General features: G+C 43.1%; 2 protein-coding genes across 2 annotated transcripts in view; both read left to right on the top strand.

Moving 5' to 3' along the window:
* LOC134842166 (uncharacterized) overlaps positions 1-14,726 on the top strand; it is a 409,681-nt gene extending 394,955 nt beyond the window's left edge. Inside the window, exons 2-4 of the mRNA XM_063858380.1 lie at positions 11,229-11,472; positions 12,560-12,742; positions 14,134-14,726. Coding sequence (XP_063714450.1) covers positions 11,265-11,472; positions 12,560-12,742; positions 14,134-14,384 — 642 coding nt within the window. The 5' untranslated portion in view covers positions 11,229-11,264 and the 3' untranslated portion in view covers positions 14,385-14,726. The remainder of the gene's footprint in view (positions 1-11,228; positions 11,473-12,559; positions 12,743-14,133) is intronic.
* LOC134842165 (uncharacterized) overlaps positions 1-17,970 on the top strand; it is a 423,659-nt gene that overhangs the window by 394,949 nt on the left and 10,740 nt on the right. The window lies entirely within an intron of this gene.

Below are 17,970 nucleotides of genomic sequence, written 5' to 3'. Positions count from 1 at the left end.
TTGGTACGGTAATACTCAAGTTGGTTGGTACGATAATACTCAAGTTGGTTGGTACGATAATACTCAAGTTGGTTAGTGCGATAATACTCAAGTTGGTTAGTGCGCGAGATCATCTAGAAATCGTAAAAATGGCAGATCGATTTTGGAAATCCATGCCTGCGGCGCTAAAGAGGCCTACGCTCGATGAATTGTACAGACGCTTGAGGGACCTGGACTACACCCAAGTGGACGAGAGGATGGCAGTGATGTTGAACGCCATCCTGCAATTAGAGGAGCAAGGTGAATGCAGGGAGTCCGCGACAGAAGCTGTCTTGATGGTCGGCTACACCACAGAAGGCATATCCAATCAAGAACAAACCAGGTGGCTGTCCTGGAATGTGGATGGAGGGGTGAGAGGATTCGAATTCTTGGCAAGGAATCCTGGCTTGAGCAACAACACTGAGTACGGCGCGGGAGAGTTCCCATTACCGACCAGATCATCGGCAAGATCCGAGGGCCAATCCACAAGCAAGCCACCTTCTATGACGCGAGCACAGCAAACGGAGGAGACGTATCCTGACCTCAATAACTTAAAGAGGGAACTTGAGAGGGCGCAGAGGGAGAAGAATAAAGCAAATCTTGACCGTGATAGCGCGAAACTCGAAAAGAATCAAGCGAATCTGGAGAGAAACCAGGCGATCCTTGAGAGGGAACAAGCGCGGGGTGACCTTGATATGTTTAAAGCAGAGTACCAGCAAGAACAAAGAGTGCGAGAGAACGCAGGGAATTGCGAGCAGTTGAAGTCGGAACTTGAAAAGATCCAACGGCGACAACGAGAGCTCGACAGGCAAAAGGAAAAGGGAACCAGGACTACGGAGCGAGCTGCTGTAGGCTCAAGGCCGGAGTCACGTATGGAGGTGGATGAGGCTCCCAGGTCAAAGGGACGATTCAACTTAGACCGCGCGGCTCAAGAGCACATAAATGAGGGACTGGAAGTGTGGATACCAACCGAATCAGCGTCCTCCCTGCGTGGTTTGGAGACGCAACCGATACGCCCATTGATGGACGTGGCACTGCCGGGATATACCCCGGGCTCAACCCCGAGCAGCAGTCATGTGAGCGGGAGCTCGTCGCGTCTTAAGGAATTAAATGAGAGACTACAGCTGAGAAATCGTGAAATTCCAGCTAGAGTGGAGCTACCCCCGACTTGGAGGGAGCAACCGGTCAGTAATGTGGTGATCGCAAGCTATAAGAAGAACACGGATGGCAGATATCACAGGCACAACCGCATGGATTGGAACGCGTAGCAGCGGACGAGAAGAGATTGTTTCCATGACGCGTCTTGGGCTGAATACTATACACAGCCACGAATACCGGAGGGTGCAGTTCACCTGATTATAGGGGACAGCCTGATACGGGTGCTGACCCGGATCCAGTCGCACTGGCAGACTGGAGTCTTGAGTTTTGCTGGAGCCGCACCGCTGCAGATGTTAGGCATCACTCGAGCATACAGTGACTCTAATGATGGGGACCAATGACGTGTCCAGAGGTGAGTAAAGAAAAGTGATGAGGCTACATGATAAAATGAGCTGCATTCTGGACCCCGCCGTACTCACGATCTGCAACATCCCTTATAACATGAAGGACGACCAACATGCGATGGAAATGAATGAAAAAGTGCGGAACCTGAACGAACTAATCAGGCAGATACATCAAAGGAATATCCTTCCCGTCAGATTGCTGGACGTGGCCGACCAGATGGAGCGATCTTTCTCGGAGGATGCGTCCTCAGACGGAATCCATTTCGACAGACCTAGGGGTGTGGAGTGGTTGAACGACGTTTTCCAGAGGCACATAAGTGCGTTGGAGGCAGACCTGCTTGGAACGGCCCAATTCGCATTCGGTCCACCCCCAAATCCCCCTTTCCTTGCCACAAGACCCCTGTCCAGTCGCCTGGGAGCGAGAGTCGACCCAAGAGACAGCTCGAGGAGCAGCCGGACTAGATTACCGGGTTCCACGCCAATGGAAGCTGAGGAAGCAGAGTCATCAACGCCCCAAAGTTCAGTGGTGTCCTCAGTGGTAGTGGTTAGATAACAAGAGAGTGGAGAGACCAGCGGAGGCAAGCCGAGCGCGATATCTGGAGAAAGTAAAGGAGTTGGACCTGGAGGATCTGGAGTGTAGACAGGAGTTGGCAGAAGCCCTGGGGCTCAAGCACGTGTCACACGAGGATTTGAGCCGACACCATTGCGTGGACTGGTTAAAGGCCCACGAAACGCATTTTTCGAGAGCAAGAAAGATGGAGACGGCTGATCTGACTGGGATCCCCATGAGATCAGTCATGGGACCGATCAATTACAGACCTCTCAAGTTGCTGGGGAGTCCGGGACTCATAGTGGAGCCCCCCAAGCACCGAACAAGTATCGCCAGAATCAGATTGGCAACTCCCGCGCAGATGAGGGTAGTAGACAAGCTACTGGAACCAAAAGAGATGAAACTACCAGACGCCGCTTACGAGGGTGCGAAATTGGAAGACGACCCAAGATATGGGAAACCCTACGGGAGTGTCCAATTGGCCAAGACACTGGCAGTATACGATAGAGTGGATCCAGCAGCCGCAAGGATGATCATCGTGACGGGATCGGATTTCGAGGAAACGTCTCCCAAGTTGTTCTGGCCGGAAACTCTGGTATACTCGCTGCCAGGTGCAGAGTTGAACCAGATGTTGACCCTGGTGGTAGCGATAAAGTCAGAGATGCCTTGTGAACCAGAGCTAGTGCTGTTCGCAGGAATGAACGATCACCTGCATGCGGCTGGACTTCTAGAGCAGTTGAAAGGTGATGAGCCTACGTCAAAGAAAATCTGGGAGGCTATCCAGACGTTGTTTGCCGCGATGAACGAGGTGCACGAAAATGTCAGTACTCGATTTGGACCTAAGACAAAAGTGGTTTTCACGACGTCCCCCGGATACGCGAGCATGCCTCCTGCTCTGCAGTTTGTGTAGGCCATTTTGGTCCTAATAGCCGAAGGGAACGCATGGCGGATTCTGATGGCAGCTCCCAATCGGGAGCTGGAACCCACCAGCTTGAGACTTCGAAAGTCAGAACTGGCAGCGGCGTGGGCGGACGTGTCCCACGCATTGAGGGGACTCTATGAATTAGCAGACATCCTCATTGTGTTGGATGAGGTCCTCTTACTTGAGATCTCGAATCTCGCCAGGCAACTGAAGTTCAGTCCGATAATAGGGGATGACCACCCAATAATAAGTCACCTGACAGCCAGCCTATGGTTCCGAGGTATGGACTTGACCATCACGAGCTCCATGGCTGCGGCTGAAAAACAACTAGAAGCGATAGTATATCGACTAACAAAAGAGAGAGGCAGGTGGCCGTTTCTAACACCAAGGCTAGAGAATGCTACGGACAAGACAAGGGAGAGTGCCCCACCTCTCGTGAAGCAGATCTGGGAATTTCTTGAGGAACAATTGGAGGTAGCCGGGAGTAGGGAGATGACGGTGGGTAGGTTCGTCACGGCAGCGAACGAGGTCACCATTGGAGGATTCTGGAGGGAGCATGCAATTGGTGAGCTGAGGACGAGGAAAGATCACCAGATCCTGAAATTTTAGAGTTCTTGTTGGGAAAAGAAATACATGGCTGGAGTGTTTTGTGCAAAAGAGACGATTTTCGGGGCCTTTTTGCAAGAACTATTGAGCATGCGCATAAGCCTCTTGCTGGCCCTATACTTAGTTTACCCAAGGTACTTGTTTAACATGGGTCCAGTGTACATGTTCAGTCGGGGTGTAGAGACACTACGGGTTGATGGGTATCTGGCACTGGTGCTCCTGACTCATGGCGAACTGGTGTAATTTCATCAGTTGATGAAATATGGGGAGTCCCTGTCGATGGGAAAGACCCACTCAAGTATAGACACCTACTCGTACAAGTGCGCTGCAGGACTAAAGACGTTGCTGGTGGAGTATCTTCTGATGCAAAACCGACACATGACCGCAATTCAGTGGTGCACGTGAGCTTAATAAGCGTGTTGGATGGGACGGCGTTGAACTGGTAATACAGTGCTCTTTGGGAAGGTGAAAGATCCCGAGTTGGTAGTGTTTAACTTCCGGGGGCAACTGCAATGCAGGATGGGGGGAAAACGTGAAGGCCCCATTGAGACTTATCCCAAGTTCTGGGATCTGAATCCCCTAACGGCGGACGGACAAGAGGTCCTGGGAATCCCCGCGTGGAAAAATAGCTTCGAGTTGGTAAAAAGGGAGCTAGAGGCGACACTAGAGAAGGAAATCTTGCCTGCAACCATTCCTGAGTTTCCAACAGTCAGGAGAATGACCCTGGGGATGAATAGCTCCCTGGTGGTCCCATCCCTGTTCGCAAGAGCTACGGTAGAGAGGCAGCAAGAGGAGTTCACCGATGGCTGGGACCCCTTGTTCATTGGGTATACAGCAGCCGTCTACTTCCACACTTGTGATATCAAGATAACTCATGGACGACTCAAGCGAAGAAAATGAGAGGCTCAATGCCTCCAAAATGCGAGGTGCGGGAGATCTTGAGAACGCTCGATCAGGCGAACTTGGAGAACACGTTACCGATATGGGATGATGGCAGGATGATCTTAGAAGAAAGGTACATCGCGCTGAATGACGAGATGAATTTTGCCACAAGAAAGTACCGGGCGCTTACGGATTGGAACAGCTGGAAATGAACAAAAATGGAAAGAACTGGATGAGGCAGGCTTGTTATATGTGGCTCTGACAGAATACAAAAAGCAAGACCCAGCGACACCCTCACCCCTATCAGTAGGCACCCCTGGGGACAAGAGAAGCGGCCCCGTAGAAGACCGATTTAGGAAGATACTTGAGAGAAGGCGAGCCGAGTCAGAAGAAGAAAGCATGGATGAAACTCTCAGTGAAACAGGAGAGGAAATGGAGGTGGGGAATACGCCTGAGCCGAAACCAGCTGAGGAGGATTTCACCGCCCAGGAACTACTGCAGGACCTGAGCGGAGACGATTGGGCGGACACTGCCACGCCACCTCTGACCTCATCCCCTCGTAAGAACCTGGAATTACCATTGACAAGCGAGACTTCCAACATGGGGATGATACTCTTGAGTACAGAAGAGAGCCAGAAGAACACGTTTGAGGGGAACAAGAGCATGTTTATAGGGACTCTGGATGAGAAGGCTTGGCGGGAATTCTTGAGTGAATTTAACCATGAGACGAAGAGTGAGACCACGCTAGATAACTTCAAGGAAGAACTGTGGAACACGGTGGTCAAGTTCGGGGAACCGGTGTTTATGGGCACCGGGCTGGATGAAAAAGCAAGAAAGGAGTTGCTGAGCAAGATGGTCAAGTTGAGGGAGACGCGACAGATGACCAAGGAGGATGAATGTAAAGACGGCTCTACTCTGAAGCAAAAAACTGATGTTAAATTGATTAAAGTTAAAGGGGAGGATAAGTTTAAGACTAGTAATATGATTAAAAGTACTAAAATCCTTAAGGCTCGAGCAGGGGGAGGCAAAAGTTGTAAGGGTCGGACCGGGACAGAGAGATCGAATCAGTGATGATAGTGACGACGCCCCCAAGCAAAGGTATAAAGTCTCGAAAGAGGAAACGGGAGGTAGAGGAGTTGAGCAGCCCGTCGGTGGATGCTGTCTCTGAGAAGAACTTGAGGGAGACTGCCCCTATAATCCTAGCGCGGTGGAAGACTGCAGCCTACATGAGTAGCTCCGAACCAAGGAGACTAGCCGAAATAGTGAAAAAATAGAGGTCTCGAAAAGTCTGGTGACGGAAGAAGATTTCAAACCTCAGAATGCAGGCTCGAAAAAGGGTTCGACGAATGGACAAACATGGGAAGTGAAAGTTGGCAAAGAATGGATCTCGAGCGAATATCAGGCTATTGGCAAACAAGTGACCAACGACCCTCTTGAGAAGAATGCGACAAGGAATACGACTCGACCTTGATGGGTGGCCCTAGAGACGATGAAGGAATTGGAGGACTGTCTGAGGAAGCTTGATCATGGGGTGTCCCGCTAGCGTCGCAATTGGGCTACTCGACAAAAAGCCGAGGTCAACAAATTAGAATTGGGAAATCAGCTAAAGCGGACTTGGCAGAGCTTGTTGCGGGATTACTTTGAGGAGGCGATGAGAACACCTTCGTCCGCGTTGCCTCTGATGACAAACCCCTTCGTTAGAACAGCGGGACAGCTGATGTTCGCGTGGAGCCTAGTGGGAATAAAAATGGAGGTATTGACTTCACGTGACAAATTGAAATTGGGCAATAAAAGCCTAGAGGTCTATCAGATGCTGTTACAACATGTCGCGAGAGATAATTCCGGTTTGAGTCTTGCGAGAAGAAAGGATGCCACTTGTTTCTTGAGGTGGATAATGTCCGTGATGACTAATAGTACCGTCCAAGCGTGTCATCAGAAGGCTATGGGGAGCAAGACCATGGAGAGAAGAGTCTCCACCGTCATACTGAACGTGTACCAGAGTACGGCAATCGAGAAGGAGGATGACTCGAAGCAATCCCTAGAGAACCATGGGAAACTTGATGAAATACGAAGATTCCACAACAATAAATTTGAAGAGGGGTATGATATGCATCGCAACTTGGCCTTGGCTGAGAATTACGCGAGACCCAATAAAAAGGGAGAATATCCATACGTGTCTGGAGTGATGGGAATAGCATACAACCCTTTCTTGAATTCAGAGGCCGGGAGCGCTCACAGGAATCACGAGGTGACGGAGCTGTTGAAGTTTTGGACGGAGAAGATAATTATAATCGATTCAATGGAGGGAGAAACCGAGTCTAGGCCTGCTACTTGAGGCGACACCCAAGGTGATAGGCGTGCCGCGCTCGAGCAAAAGAGTGGAATTGAGGATGGGGAATGAAAATGGCATGATGACTACGAATTTAGGAACGGTTTGGAAATCGTTGAGACCCTCCTGGTTTCCACATCCCCATGCGAGCTTGATTGAAGAAGTCACGGAACGAGTGAAGCTAGCACCAACAAAAGATGAGGACCTGGGAACTTTGGACGTAATACACAAATTGATCCTACCTTAGAGTAAAGAGTCGGGCGAAGCAACGAGTAAGCTGGGATCAGTAAAGAAATTGGAACCTGGCAGCTGTCTTGACCTGACGTGCGGAGGCGGAGGGCACATCTGTGATGGACGATCATGTGTCAGAATACAATCTTTCCAGAGTGAAGACCTAGTCGCTTGGTTTGGTGACATAACAGAAAGAGAGAAGAGCGAGGTGCAGATAATGGCTGAGTGCTATACGAACACTACAGTGAATATAGCAACGGCGCTGGGGTTCTTCTCAGGAATGTGTAGTCTGCAATCACTGGAGATGCTGGAGTCTGAACACCATTTGGTGACTGTGTTAAGCGTGGAGTCGTTTGGGGGCGTTGCAAACTACCCAGAAGCATATCAGAGGGTGGAAGATTGGTCTAGAGGCGGAGATGGGATTTCCCGTGAGCGAAGCTTATGGCCTGCCTGTAAATGCAAAGTCCTTAGTGGGATCAGTAATTGCAAACCTATGTGGGAGCCATTATCCATTGCACATGGTAATGGTGGAGGTATCTAGCCAAAGGATACTAGTGGATAAGGCCTTCTCGGTACCCAAGTGCGTACGACTGGCTCGATTGTCGCATCATTCGTATAGGCTGTTGAGGAAGATCCTGGGAACGGTGCCAAGGACACAAAGAGGTGACTTGTGTGAGATCTGACAAGAAGAACTCTTGAGTTTGGGAGACGAAAACACGAGTGATTTTGAGAGACAGAATGCCATCGGGAAGACGATGAATAATGTCCCATCGCAGGAGGAAAATGATATGACGTACGAGAAAACGATGGAACTAGGGCCTCTGCTGGAAGCCTCGGGAGAACGCAATCTCCGAAGCATAGAGATTACACATGGGGATGCCCATGCCAATGCTTGGCACAGACAGTGTGGTACCCGGAGCATTCAAACCTTTGTTTAGTGTGGGATGTAGAAGAAATTCGGTCAATCGGGTTACCCGATCATCAGCAGAAGGTGACCATCTTGGTAGTAAGTACGATGTTGGCTTTACGATGGATCGAGGAAAATGTAACGAAATATAGTGAATCGAAGACACCAACGGCGGAATCGATCTACGTTATAGATTACAGCAGGAGACTTGAGTTGTTTGAGACTGTATGCAAGGTATTCGCCATACCAATGGAAGTCAGGCATGTATGGAGTCGCATAAGGTTATTTCCGTGGTTTCGAGCGACGTTGACATCTTGGTTGTACATGGCGACGAAAAGTCACATGAAGAAATATCAAAGGGAATATCGACAGTTCCTGGCAGAAATAGGACCGGAAGCCTTCAAGAGACCTCTGCTGACCCATCAAAATGAGATAACGACAGGTTTGAAAAGAGTCGGTAGGGTGTCTAGAGATAATACCAAAGCAAGGGAATCGATACTGGAGGAGGATTTGCCGAAGAACGTGAGCTTGAGCCTGCACAATTCCTTTTGCTTGAACAGGGAATTGAAAGTGAAAGGTTTACCAAATCAGGCAATGAGGTTGCAGGAGCAAAAGGAGTGGATGCGATCCTTTGAACAATTGAAAGCTAGGAATACGAAGTGAGCAGGGAGCTCAATGTGGGTTTCTTGAGTCTTGAGAGGGAAAGGAAGGGGCTCGAGTGTGAACTCGGATGAAATCCGAGGTCACAAAAAAGAAATTTTAACTAAACAAAGTATTGTTACTAATATGCTATAATTATTATATATGACAATTTCCTGATTAGATAGGACAAAAGAAATTTTAATCGTAAGTGTCAAAAGGGGATATTTAAGGAGCAGGTTTATGAAAATTTTGATTGCTGTTCAGCGACAGTGTGACAATTTTATATGGTTGTGAATTTTGGGGTGTAGATAAACTTAAGTCTGCTGCAAACCTCTGTAAATGACTACTGGCACTGTATCTTGAGCTACACTCAGAGTTCTGGGGAATCACTGGCAGACGGCAACACGCGATGGGGACATCGATCTTGTGTCCGGGGAGTATGTGCCAGTCGGTCATATTTGGAAGTTTGACCTTGAGAAATACGAACTACGTAATTTTGGGATGAAATTTAGTTTTTCAAAAACTCGAATTGAGCCTGTCATGCTCAACTTTCTCGCGAAAACTGAAAATCTCAAAAAGACAAGATCAGAACAACCGATTAACAATCGCGGGAAAGTGGTCAATTTAAACAGTTAGAAATTGCTTTTCGCAATTTCCGACATCTAAATACTACGAGAGTAGAGCTGTCCTATCTTGATACAGAAAACAAAGAAGTTCGAAATTCAGTTGGAGCAGAGTGAACCTTCGGTGGAAAGGTGGACAACCGAGGTGTCCCAATGGTCCAGAACCAAAACTCCATTCTTGAGATAAAAGTTGTTCGATTAGAACTTATTGAACCAAACTGAATTCCCCAATTATTCTCAAGTTGCTAACTAATTTATTTACCTCTAATTCTCGAGTGTGCTAGTATGTGAGTACTCAATTTAATTTTCTTGAGTGTGTTTTATAATTGTTATGTTGAGGTAAGGAGAGTTTTAGGTTGATCCATCTGAAATGGATCAAAGTTCCACTGTCTAACAAAAAGTAACCGTAAGGATTGTTCCGACCCTGTTTTTAACGGCGTTCGCGTATTTTGGGTATTTTGAGACCTGAGTATTGGGACCTTCTCATTTTCTAGAGTGGGGGGATATTTTGGTAGTGGCTTTTAAGCTGTAACGGGTTTTTAGTCTCATGTCGCAAGTGAACCGAATTGGCTCCGACCGTTCGAGGTAGAAAAACACAAGAGATAGTGTCCCTGACTCTTGAGCCAATGGTTATAGGGCCTATTTTTCTTTAACCTCATATGTGACCGAAGTAGGCGACTGTTACAGTGGAAAATGCAAAAAAAAACGTCAAAATTGATTTTTGATGACAAATAAGTTAAACCAGATATGCTTTTTTAACCGTAAAATTTGTTGAAGCGTGGAGATTTCTTGATATAAACACCAGTGAGTGCACTTTTTTTGAAAAGAAAGTTCCCGAATCATTATATTCCGCACGATTTTTGAAATTAACTTTTATCGACGAATTCAAGTAGAAACTGGACAAACATTGGAAAGCGATTGGAATTGACATGTACGAATTCGAACGGAGATGGGAAAAACATTTGAAATGACCACAATAGGCACTGCCTAATGGTCATAAAAAACTTGACTTGACTTGACTATACACAATTTAGTTTTAAAATTGTAGCATGCGAAAATCATGCGGGACCTGTATATCATAGTTGCTTTTTCGAGGGACCACTCTATCATAATAGTACCTTGCTCTGAAGCCTTCATGATGAAGCCACGTAAATTTGACACCAAAATTCCGTACCAAGCAGAGGAACAATTTCTACAGAGATTGCTTCAACAAGGATGGACACTGCCTGAACTTCTCAGCAGACACTTTGTCTATACCTGCTATCACTGTAAACAGTCGCTAGAAACAAGGCACAGCTAAGAAAGGAAAGGGGAGCTGGACCAGAGGGCACCACAGCAGAGGATATTCAAGCATTAGACAACTCGCCCGCGTAGCGCAGCAAATCAAACGGTTGATTCAGCAAAAAGATCCCGCTCTAGTGCACGGACACGTAATCCCTACTTTAAAACATGGCAAAGACGCGCTGCATCCAGGCAGCTACCACCCGATTACTCTTCTGTCAGTATGTAAGAAAAGGCACTCACTTTTAGTTCTCGAGCGAATAGGTTACAGATGCATCAGTCGGACATACCATGCCTACACCAAAGACAGGAGTGCTGATAATGTCGTCATGCTACATAAATTCCTGTATGGTTGTTGTTAAGAGAAATAATTCTGATAAAGACGCTGAAACATATTGGTTGAATCTATTACCTTTCGAGATGATCCGAAGCCGAACTGTGTTGATTAGGATTTTAGGCTAAGATAGCCGCTGGGTTAGAAGTTTACAAATCCTTTTGACGTGGCACCATTTTTGTCATTTTTGTTTGTTGTTTAGTATTCTGATCTTGCAGCGCAGCTGGTGCGAAACTTCGCTCGACTTTGTAAGCTTTGTAAAATGTTGAATCACAACTTACAAGTTTTGAGAAGCAGACGCTTCGGTGTTATTCACAAAGCTCGGTTATATTTTCTCGAATCTTGCGATCGAGAAATACTTCTCACCGTATCTTGACTTTACTGTTTTCGTATTTTAGATTAAAGTTGTTGAAGCTATTTTCAAATAATTTATCAGAATGCAGCAGCGTCTCCAAGTGTTCTATTTCATGGTTGCAGCTTTATCGGCCCTCGCTTTCGCCGGCACGGTAGTGCTTCATTTCGTTCCCAACTGGGTGACGTACCCTAACGAAAATGGAACGCCTAGGTATGGCCTCTGGAAAGCATGCACGGATTTCCACAACACAGGTGCTGGTGAAGAAGAAAGCAGCCAATGCCGGAGATATTGTTAGTCTGACTTTTTTTAAGGAATGGCAAAACGCGTTGATTGTTTTGACATAAGGAATAGTTTTTCATTTGTGTCCCGCACTTGCCATGAGGAGAAGTTACGCCTGGGTGAAGATTACCCAAGGTCGTGGGTTCGAATTTGATCATAAACTTCATACTTTCTTAAGTTGGAAATATTTCTTTCCTAAAATATATCGACCTATTTTTTGTAGGATTAGTTGCCACATATAGAATTGATTTTTTGTACGCAGTTTTCAATGTAGTTGCTTTTAGCTTTTTGAATTACTCCTGCAATTTTTTTTACTAGCCTTTGACATCATATATTTTGCTGTTGTTTTTTTTAGCTTTAAAAATATGTTCGGCTTAAATCATTTCGGCTTATATTTAATCGGCTTAGTGACCTAATTTGGGGTTTTATGCTTCATTGTGGATAATACAAAATGCTAAAATTCTTAGAAATAAAATTTATAGTTCATGACAACAATAATATTTTGGGTTCTACGGGAAATTGTTTAAGTTTCGTCGGCTGAGTTGACGCTTGTTAATTTTTTAAATTAATTATCGTCGATTGTGTTTCTGCGCGTGTTTTCCGCAATGAGAACATGACTCGAGACAACATTTTGAAGGTTTTATTGTGATTTGTTGAAGCTTTTCCTGTCTGCTAGTTTGCACTGATATTTACACGAACGAGCTTGCGAGCGTTATTGTTTTAGTGCGAACCTTTTTTTGTCTAACCTAACGCGCAAATAAAAGTTCATTGTTTGGTGGCAAAGTGTTCATTATTTGGTGGCACTTTTGCTATAATCACGATCGCTAGCATTGGAAATTTCATAGCATCTGTTCTCTGCTTTATTTGAGGCTAATGCTTGTAATTAATTAAGCGTCCGTGGCGGAGTGTTTAGTGCGCGAGGCTCATAGTCTATAGGTCGCAGATCGAATCCGAGACCTTGCCAATTTTATAATTCGAGGCTTAATTCTACTTTTCTTATTACACTTTAGAGAACTGATTTTTGTCTTGTTCTCGCTATTGTTTGTGAAACGCAGCTTCGCCTCTGTGGTTAAATATCTCGCTTAACTCTGACTTCAGGGGATGAGCGCTGGGAGGAGGAAGCAGAACTTGTGCATGCACCAACAAAAGCAGCCGCTTCCTTCTTCATCTTCGGAATGTTCTTCAATATCATCTTGTTCGTGTTCGTACTGGGGATTGCTCTCTGTATTGCAAAGGTCGACTACTATCCTGGAGTGCCTGTCACTCTGGCGGCAATCACTTGTAAGCTCATACTTTTCGAAATTCACTTTTTTTATCAGTTTCTTAATACACCGTTTGTTCACGGAAACATTAAATTCCTGGTATGACGATTGTAATTGTTAAATTTGAATGATATTAATAGTTGCCCAGAGCGCATAGCTTGTAATGGTAATGGAAGATACGAAACCCAGAAATCTTAAAATATATTTCGAAGAAATTTGTTTTTGGCGGACCGGTGATATATTAGTCGGAGGTACTACTATGATAGAGTGGTCCATCGAAAAAGCAACTATGATAGAGAGGTCCGGAATGCGTTTCGCGTGTAATAATAAACTAATTTGTGTATAAATTTTTCATTTCAAAAGTCTCGCAAAATATGTCGAGTCAGAATTGTAATTACTAATTTATTTATATTGTATGATATAGTATATTTATTATTATTTCAATAAATATGCTCGCTTCAACTTATTTTACGATTTATCAAACAACCAGTTGAGGTTAACTTATTTGGCATCAGAACTCAATTTTGGCGACGATTTTGTTTGAATTTTTACGAAATAACGAAACATAAAATTTGTTCGAAAATATACTGCAACATCTTCCTGAATGGCGAACTCGTAATTGCTAAGTGATTTGAGAATTCCAGGTTTCTAATTATCAAGGGATCTGTTTATTTTCAACGGACCACTCTATCATAGTAATACCCGGGAGATTTAATATACCTGAAATTTAATTGCTGGATCACTTTTTGCTATACTTGATAATGTAGCCTTGGTATATTTTAAAAGAAAAATTATCGACAGAACAGCTTACAAAGTTTATCATTTAAGATCTAGCAGAATGAAGTAATCAGAAAAGCAATCTCGTTAGACTATACTCTTGACTGTGAATGAAATGAACAAGAAGAAAGAATTTATTTTGAAGCACCCGAAACAGCGAGGGTACAGTTAACGAACCTATCTGGCTTGCAAAGCACTGCCCGTTTTATTAATTGAAGTTTGGGAATAATAATAGTTGACATTCTGATCATATACATTGGTATATCAAATACAAAAATCTCACGCAGCTTGTGGACTGTTAAAAATTTTTCATCTTCAAAAACTTGTCTCGAAAGCTTTCATATTTTCTTGAAAAAAATCAATCGAATAGTTTTCTTTTGGATCATAAAAAGGGGTAACAGGTTTGTGTTGGAAGTGCAACCATACACCAATATTCCATATTGCAAAATGGTCTTGATGTTACAGCCATAATATTCAAGCATAACGGTTTTGGGAACATGATGACTCAGTTTCGAAATGAACTATTTGAAGCATTTTAGTCTCAATTTTGAAAAAGAGATTTTGCGACTGTTTCTAAAAGTTGCCGCCTGTTGTCATCTTGCCCCAACTGATCAATTATTGGCGCTTGTTTAGTTGTCATGTATGCTGTGGGATGCTCAGTTATGGAGTGGGTTGTGAAATGGAGACTGACACACCACGCTAGAAATCACCAAGGACTGCCCCGGAACGCACCCAGAGATGTCGGTCCAGCAGCGTACGGTGCCTGGACCAGTCTGGCCTGCATGGGAATGAACTTCATTTTGGGCATTCTCATACTGGTGTTCAAACCGACCAAGGATGAGATACGAAAGAATATCGAAATGCAGTTTGAAGTTAATGTTTAAGAGGCAGCAAACGACAATGTTTCAGTTATCTATTGATCATATCAATTCAAAGATGTTGGCTCAAACCATATCAATATGCCACAAGCGTTTTTCTATCCTGCAACAAGCGTTTTTCTATCACGCCACAAACATTTTCTATCATGTTAAATAATTTCTATCATGTTAAATAGTTTCTTATTGAGACTCAAGCTAATTTCATGAATTAATTCAGCTTTCTATGTATAAAAATTTGGCTCATCGTATTCGGAAATCATTGCATGTGTATATAAGAATAGATTAAGTTGCTGCTCACAATACATTTCACAATTTTGTACATTCCTCAATTGAATTGTTTTCCTCTTAGCTTCGTTCAACCTGAGGACCAAAAAGACAATTTTCCACCGTAAGCAGAGCAATGGTCTATTCAAAAATACCAGAAAGTCTGAATTGGAATACCGGCTGAAATATCTGGTACCTATGAGTTGTGACCTCAGTCTAGGAAACATCTAGGATAAAAGAACGAGATGAATAGGAGAGGACACGTTCAACACTCGCAAATCATTGCCTAATGATCGCAATCGATATATTTCTAGATTAAGCATGGTTTCAAAAGACGGTATCCTTCGAAGAGGCAACAGGCAATGGATCTTCAACCCGCGGGTGTGGGCGGGACATGCAAAAAAAGATGTCTCCTTGGTGATGATGACCGCAGTGGTAGGGTCTGCTTGTTGTATTGCAGCTGCTGCCCTTCTCCGACACAGCCTCAGAAACCCAGACGTCCACTTCCAGAAGAAGCGCGAAAGAGCCGCTAAAAGGTGAGCTAAATATTGTTTTACTTCTTCTTTGAAACGCTAAAACTTGCTTGGTAGAGAAATGATTCGACACATGAAAAGAATTTATTTCTTCAGACATACAAATACATTATTACCAAAGAATTAAACAAATGAAGCAATTAAATTTCGGTAAATGTAAGTATTGTCTGAAGATAAACATTCGGGTGTCTAGTATTTAAAGATCTCAGACAAAACTTCAATAGATCATTTATAGTCCATGAACAGTCAAAATTTAATTATCATAAAAAAGTTTTGGTTATAGTGTCGAATTTTTTTTTGAAAAATAGCATTCGGAATGTTTTCCGCTGATACATTAGAACTTGATTCAAAACTCAAAAACTAGTACCACACCGTACACAAGCAAGCCATAATGTTACTGGTATGCCTGCGAAGGTATCGGTGTTATAGCGAAAGGCTTGGTGGTGTCAACTGATGCTGCATCGGTTTATTTTCTGATGATCGTATTTTAGCTAATATGGAACAGCAAACATTTAAAACTGATTCGAAAAGATTATTTTGGTTATGGAGGATAGATGGCCCTAATAGCATACCGAATGTTAAAATATTCTTGAAATGAGTGGTTTTGCTTGAAAAAGCCACAAGAAAAACAAATGTAAAAACCATTAGTATACGAGGGGAATAACCGGTTGCTGTACAATTAGCACAGAAAGTACCTACCACAATCATAAGAATACCTAAAAAGTTTTTTTTTATTTTTTTTGCAAAACCTTCAAAGTAGTTTTACTGGAGTTAAACTTAAATTTCATGGTTTATCCTTCTATAATAAGCCTGCGCGCTTGCTTTACTCGCTCGAAATTAGACGAAAAATTGAAGCCGGTTTTTCTCGACACTGGGATAACTTTTGAAAGTTTTAAAAAGTTTGATTCAGGGCTGAAAGTGCAGTAATATGACATATCACCCTACCCATTACGATGATTAATTGCGGTAAATGTTTCCGTATGATTAACAAAGCAAACCTGCTCGCTCACCTTTATCGCTCGAAACCAGACCAAAAATCAAAAACTATGCAAGTTTTTCTCATCACTGTCAAAATGTTTTCAATTTTTTTAAATTTTGTTTGAATCACGACTGAAAGGGCTTTAAATTGATATAGCACTCAACCAATCCGATATTTTTTGGTACTTGATTTTGCGTGAAAAAAACTGAAATATCGGAATACAAAGTTTTACTCACCATTTTCAATTTGGAGTAATTTGTTTCGTTGAAGGTATTGGTGTCGTAGCGAAAGGCTTGTCGGTGTCAAGTGATGCTACATCGGTTTATTTTCTGATGATCATATTGAAGCCAATATGAAACAGCAAGAATTCAAAAATAGCTTGAATATATTATTTTGGTTATGAAGGATATATGGCCCTAATAAAATATCGAATGTTAAGACTTGAAGTGAGTGATTTTGCATGGAAGAACCTTGAAAATAATAAATTTAAAACCGTTCATCTACAAGGGGAAGACTATCTATGAGGGGAATAACCGGTTGCTATGCAAGTAGCTCAGAAAGTTCCGACCACAATCATCTATATGCGTAAAAAGTTTTTTATATTTTTTACGTTTGCGAAAAGCAAGCGTTACCAAACTGGAATATAGACTTTTTTACGCTTTTTTTCGGGTTAACAACTAGTTCAACAAAATCAGTTGAATATATTCTTTTCACTTCTGTTCTTACCTCCTCTTACCATGTTTTAGGTTGCTTCCCCCTTGGCCTGGAAGTAAAGAAGTTGCCTTTGTACCCTAAGGTTTGGGGTTCGAGTCGTGGCCGGATCTTGTTTTTTTTAGTATCAAGGAAATTGAAAAGAAATATTCCGAGCAAAATGAATTGTTGGTTTTTCGTTTGCTCAGGTTTTGTCGACTGAATTGCCACAACGTATTTTGCTTGTGCTGTAGACAATTTTCCTTGTAGGTGCAAGTGCAAATGTTATTCATTCTAATTCCAAGAGTGGACTTGAAAGATTTTTGAAAATATGAAAATTTTTTTTTCGGTTCAGTTGGTGTCTGCTCAAAAATGGTCGGCTTTGTCGCTATTTCACTGATTTTTTTTTGCTGAAAGCAAATTTTATTTTAGTTGCCAGTGCAAGTGCTATTCATTCTAGATTCAAGCGGAACTTGAAAGATTTTTGAAAAAGTTTTCATAAAATCTTTTTTCGGTTCAAGTGGTGTCAGCTCAAAGATTTTTGGCTTAATTGCCACATCACTGATTTTTTTTGTGTTGTAAACAATTTTCATTTTAATTGCAAGTGCAATTGTTGTCCATTGTTGGTTGAAGTGGAAAGTTTTTTAAATATTTTTCGGTGTCTGCTCAAAGATTGTCGGCTTTGTTTCTTTTCGTAAGTTTTGTTCCGTTGTTGATGATTCAAAATTCAAGTGTCTGGCATGTTTGCCTTGAATAACTTCTATCGAGACATGAACGTTAATATGACCTAGTTTTTTTCTAAAACTTTCGTTTTCAGCTTTTTATGTTTTTATTTTATGTTATTCCTGTATCGCGTGGTGCGAAACTCCGCTTCGCCTCTGTATTTAATTTAAAATTGGTTTTAATGATTCATAAAGATATCAATTAGGCATATTCGACAGTCGTAGTAAAAAAGGAAATACAGCAACGGTTTAAGTCGATAAATGACAAAAAAAAATGTTTTTTTTTTCATTTTTTTTGCAAAACCTTTGAAAAGTCTTTTACTGGAGTTAAACCAAAGATTCATGGCTGATCCTCTTATAAGAAAGATGCTCGCTTGCTTTACTCGCTCGAAATAAGACTAAAC

This window comes from Symsagittifera roscoffensis, chromosome 3, assembly GCF_963678635.1.
Source record: "Symsagittifera roscoffensis chromosome 3, txSymRosc1.1, whole genome shotgun sequence".
Taxonomy (NCBI): Eukaryota; Metazoa; Xenacoelomorpha; order Acoela; family Convolutidae; genus Symsagittifera; species Symsagittifera roscoffensis.
The sequence above is the reverse complement of the archived record's forward strand: the minus strand, read 5'-3'. Positions and strand labels throughout refer to the sequence as shown.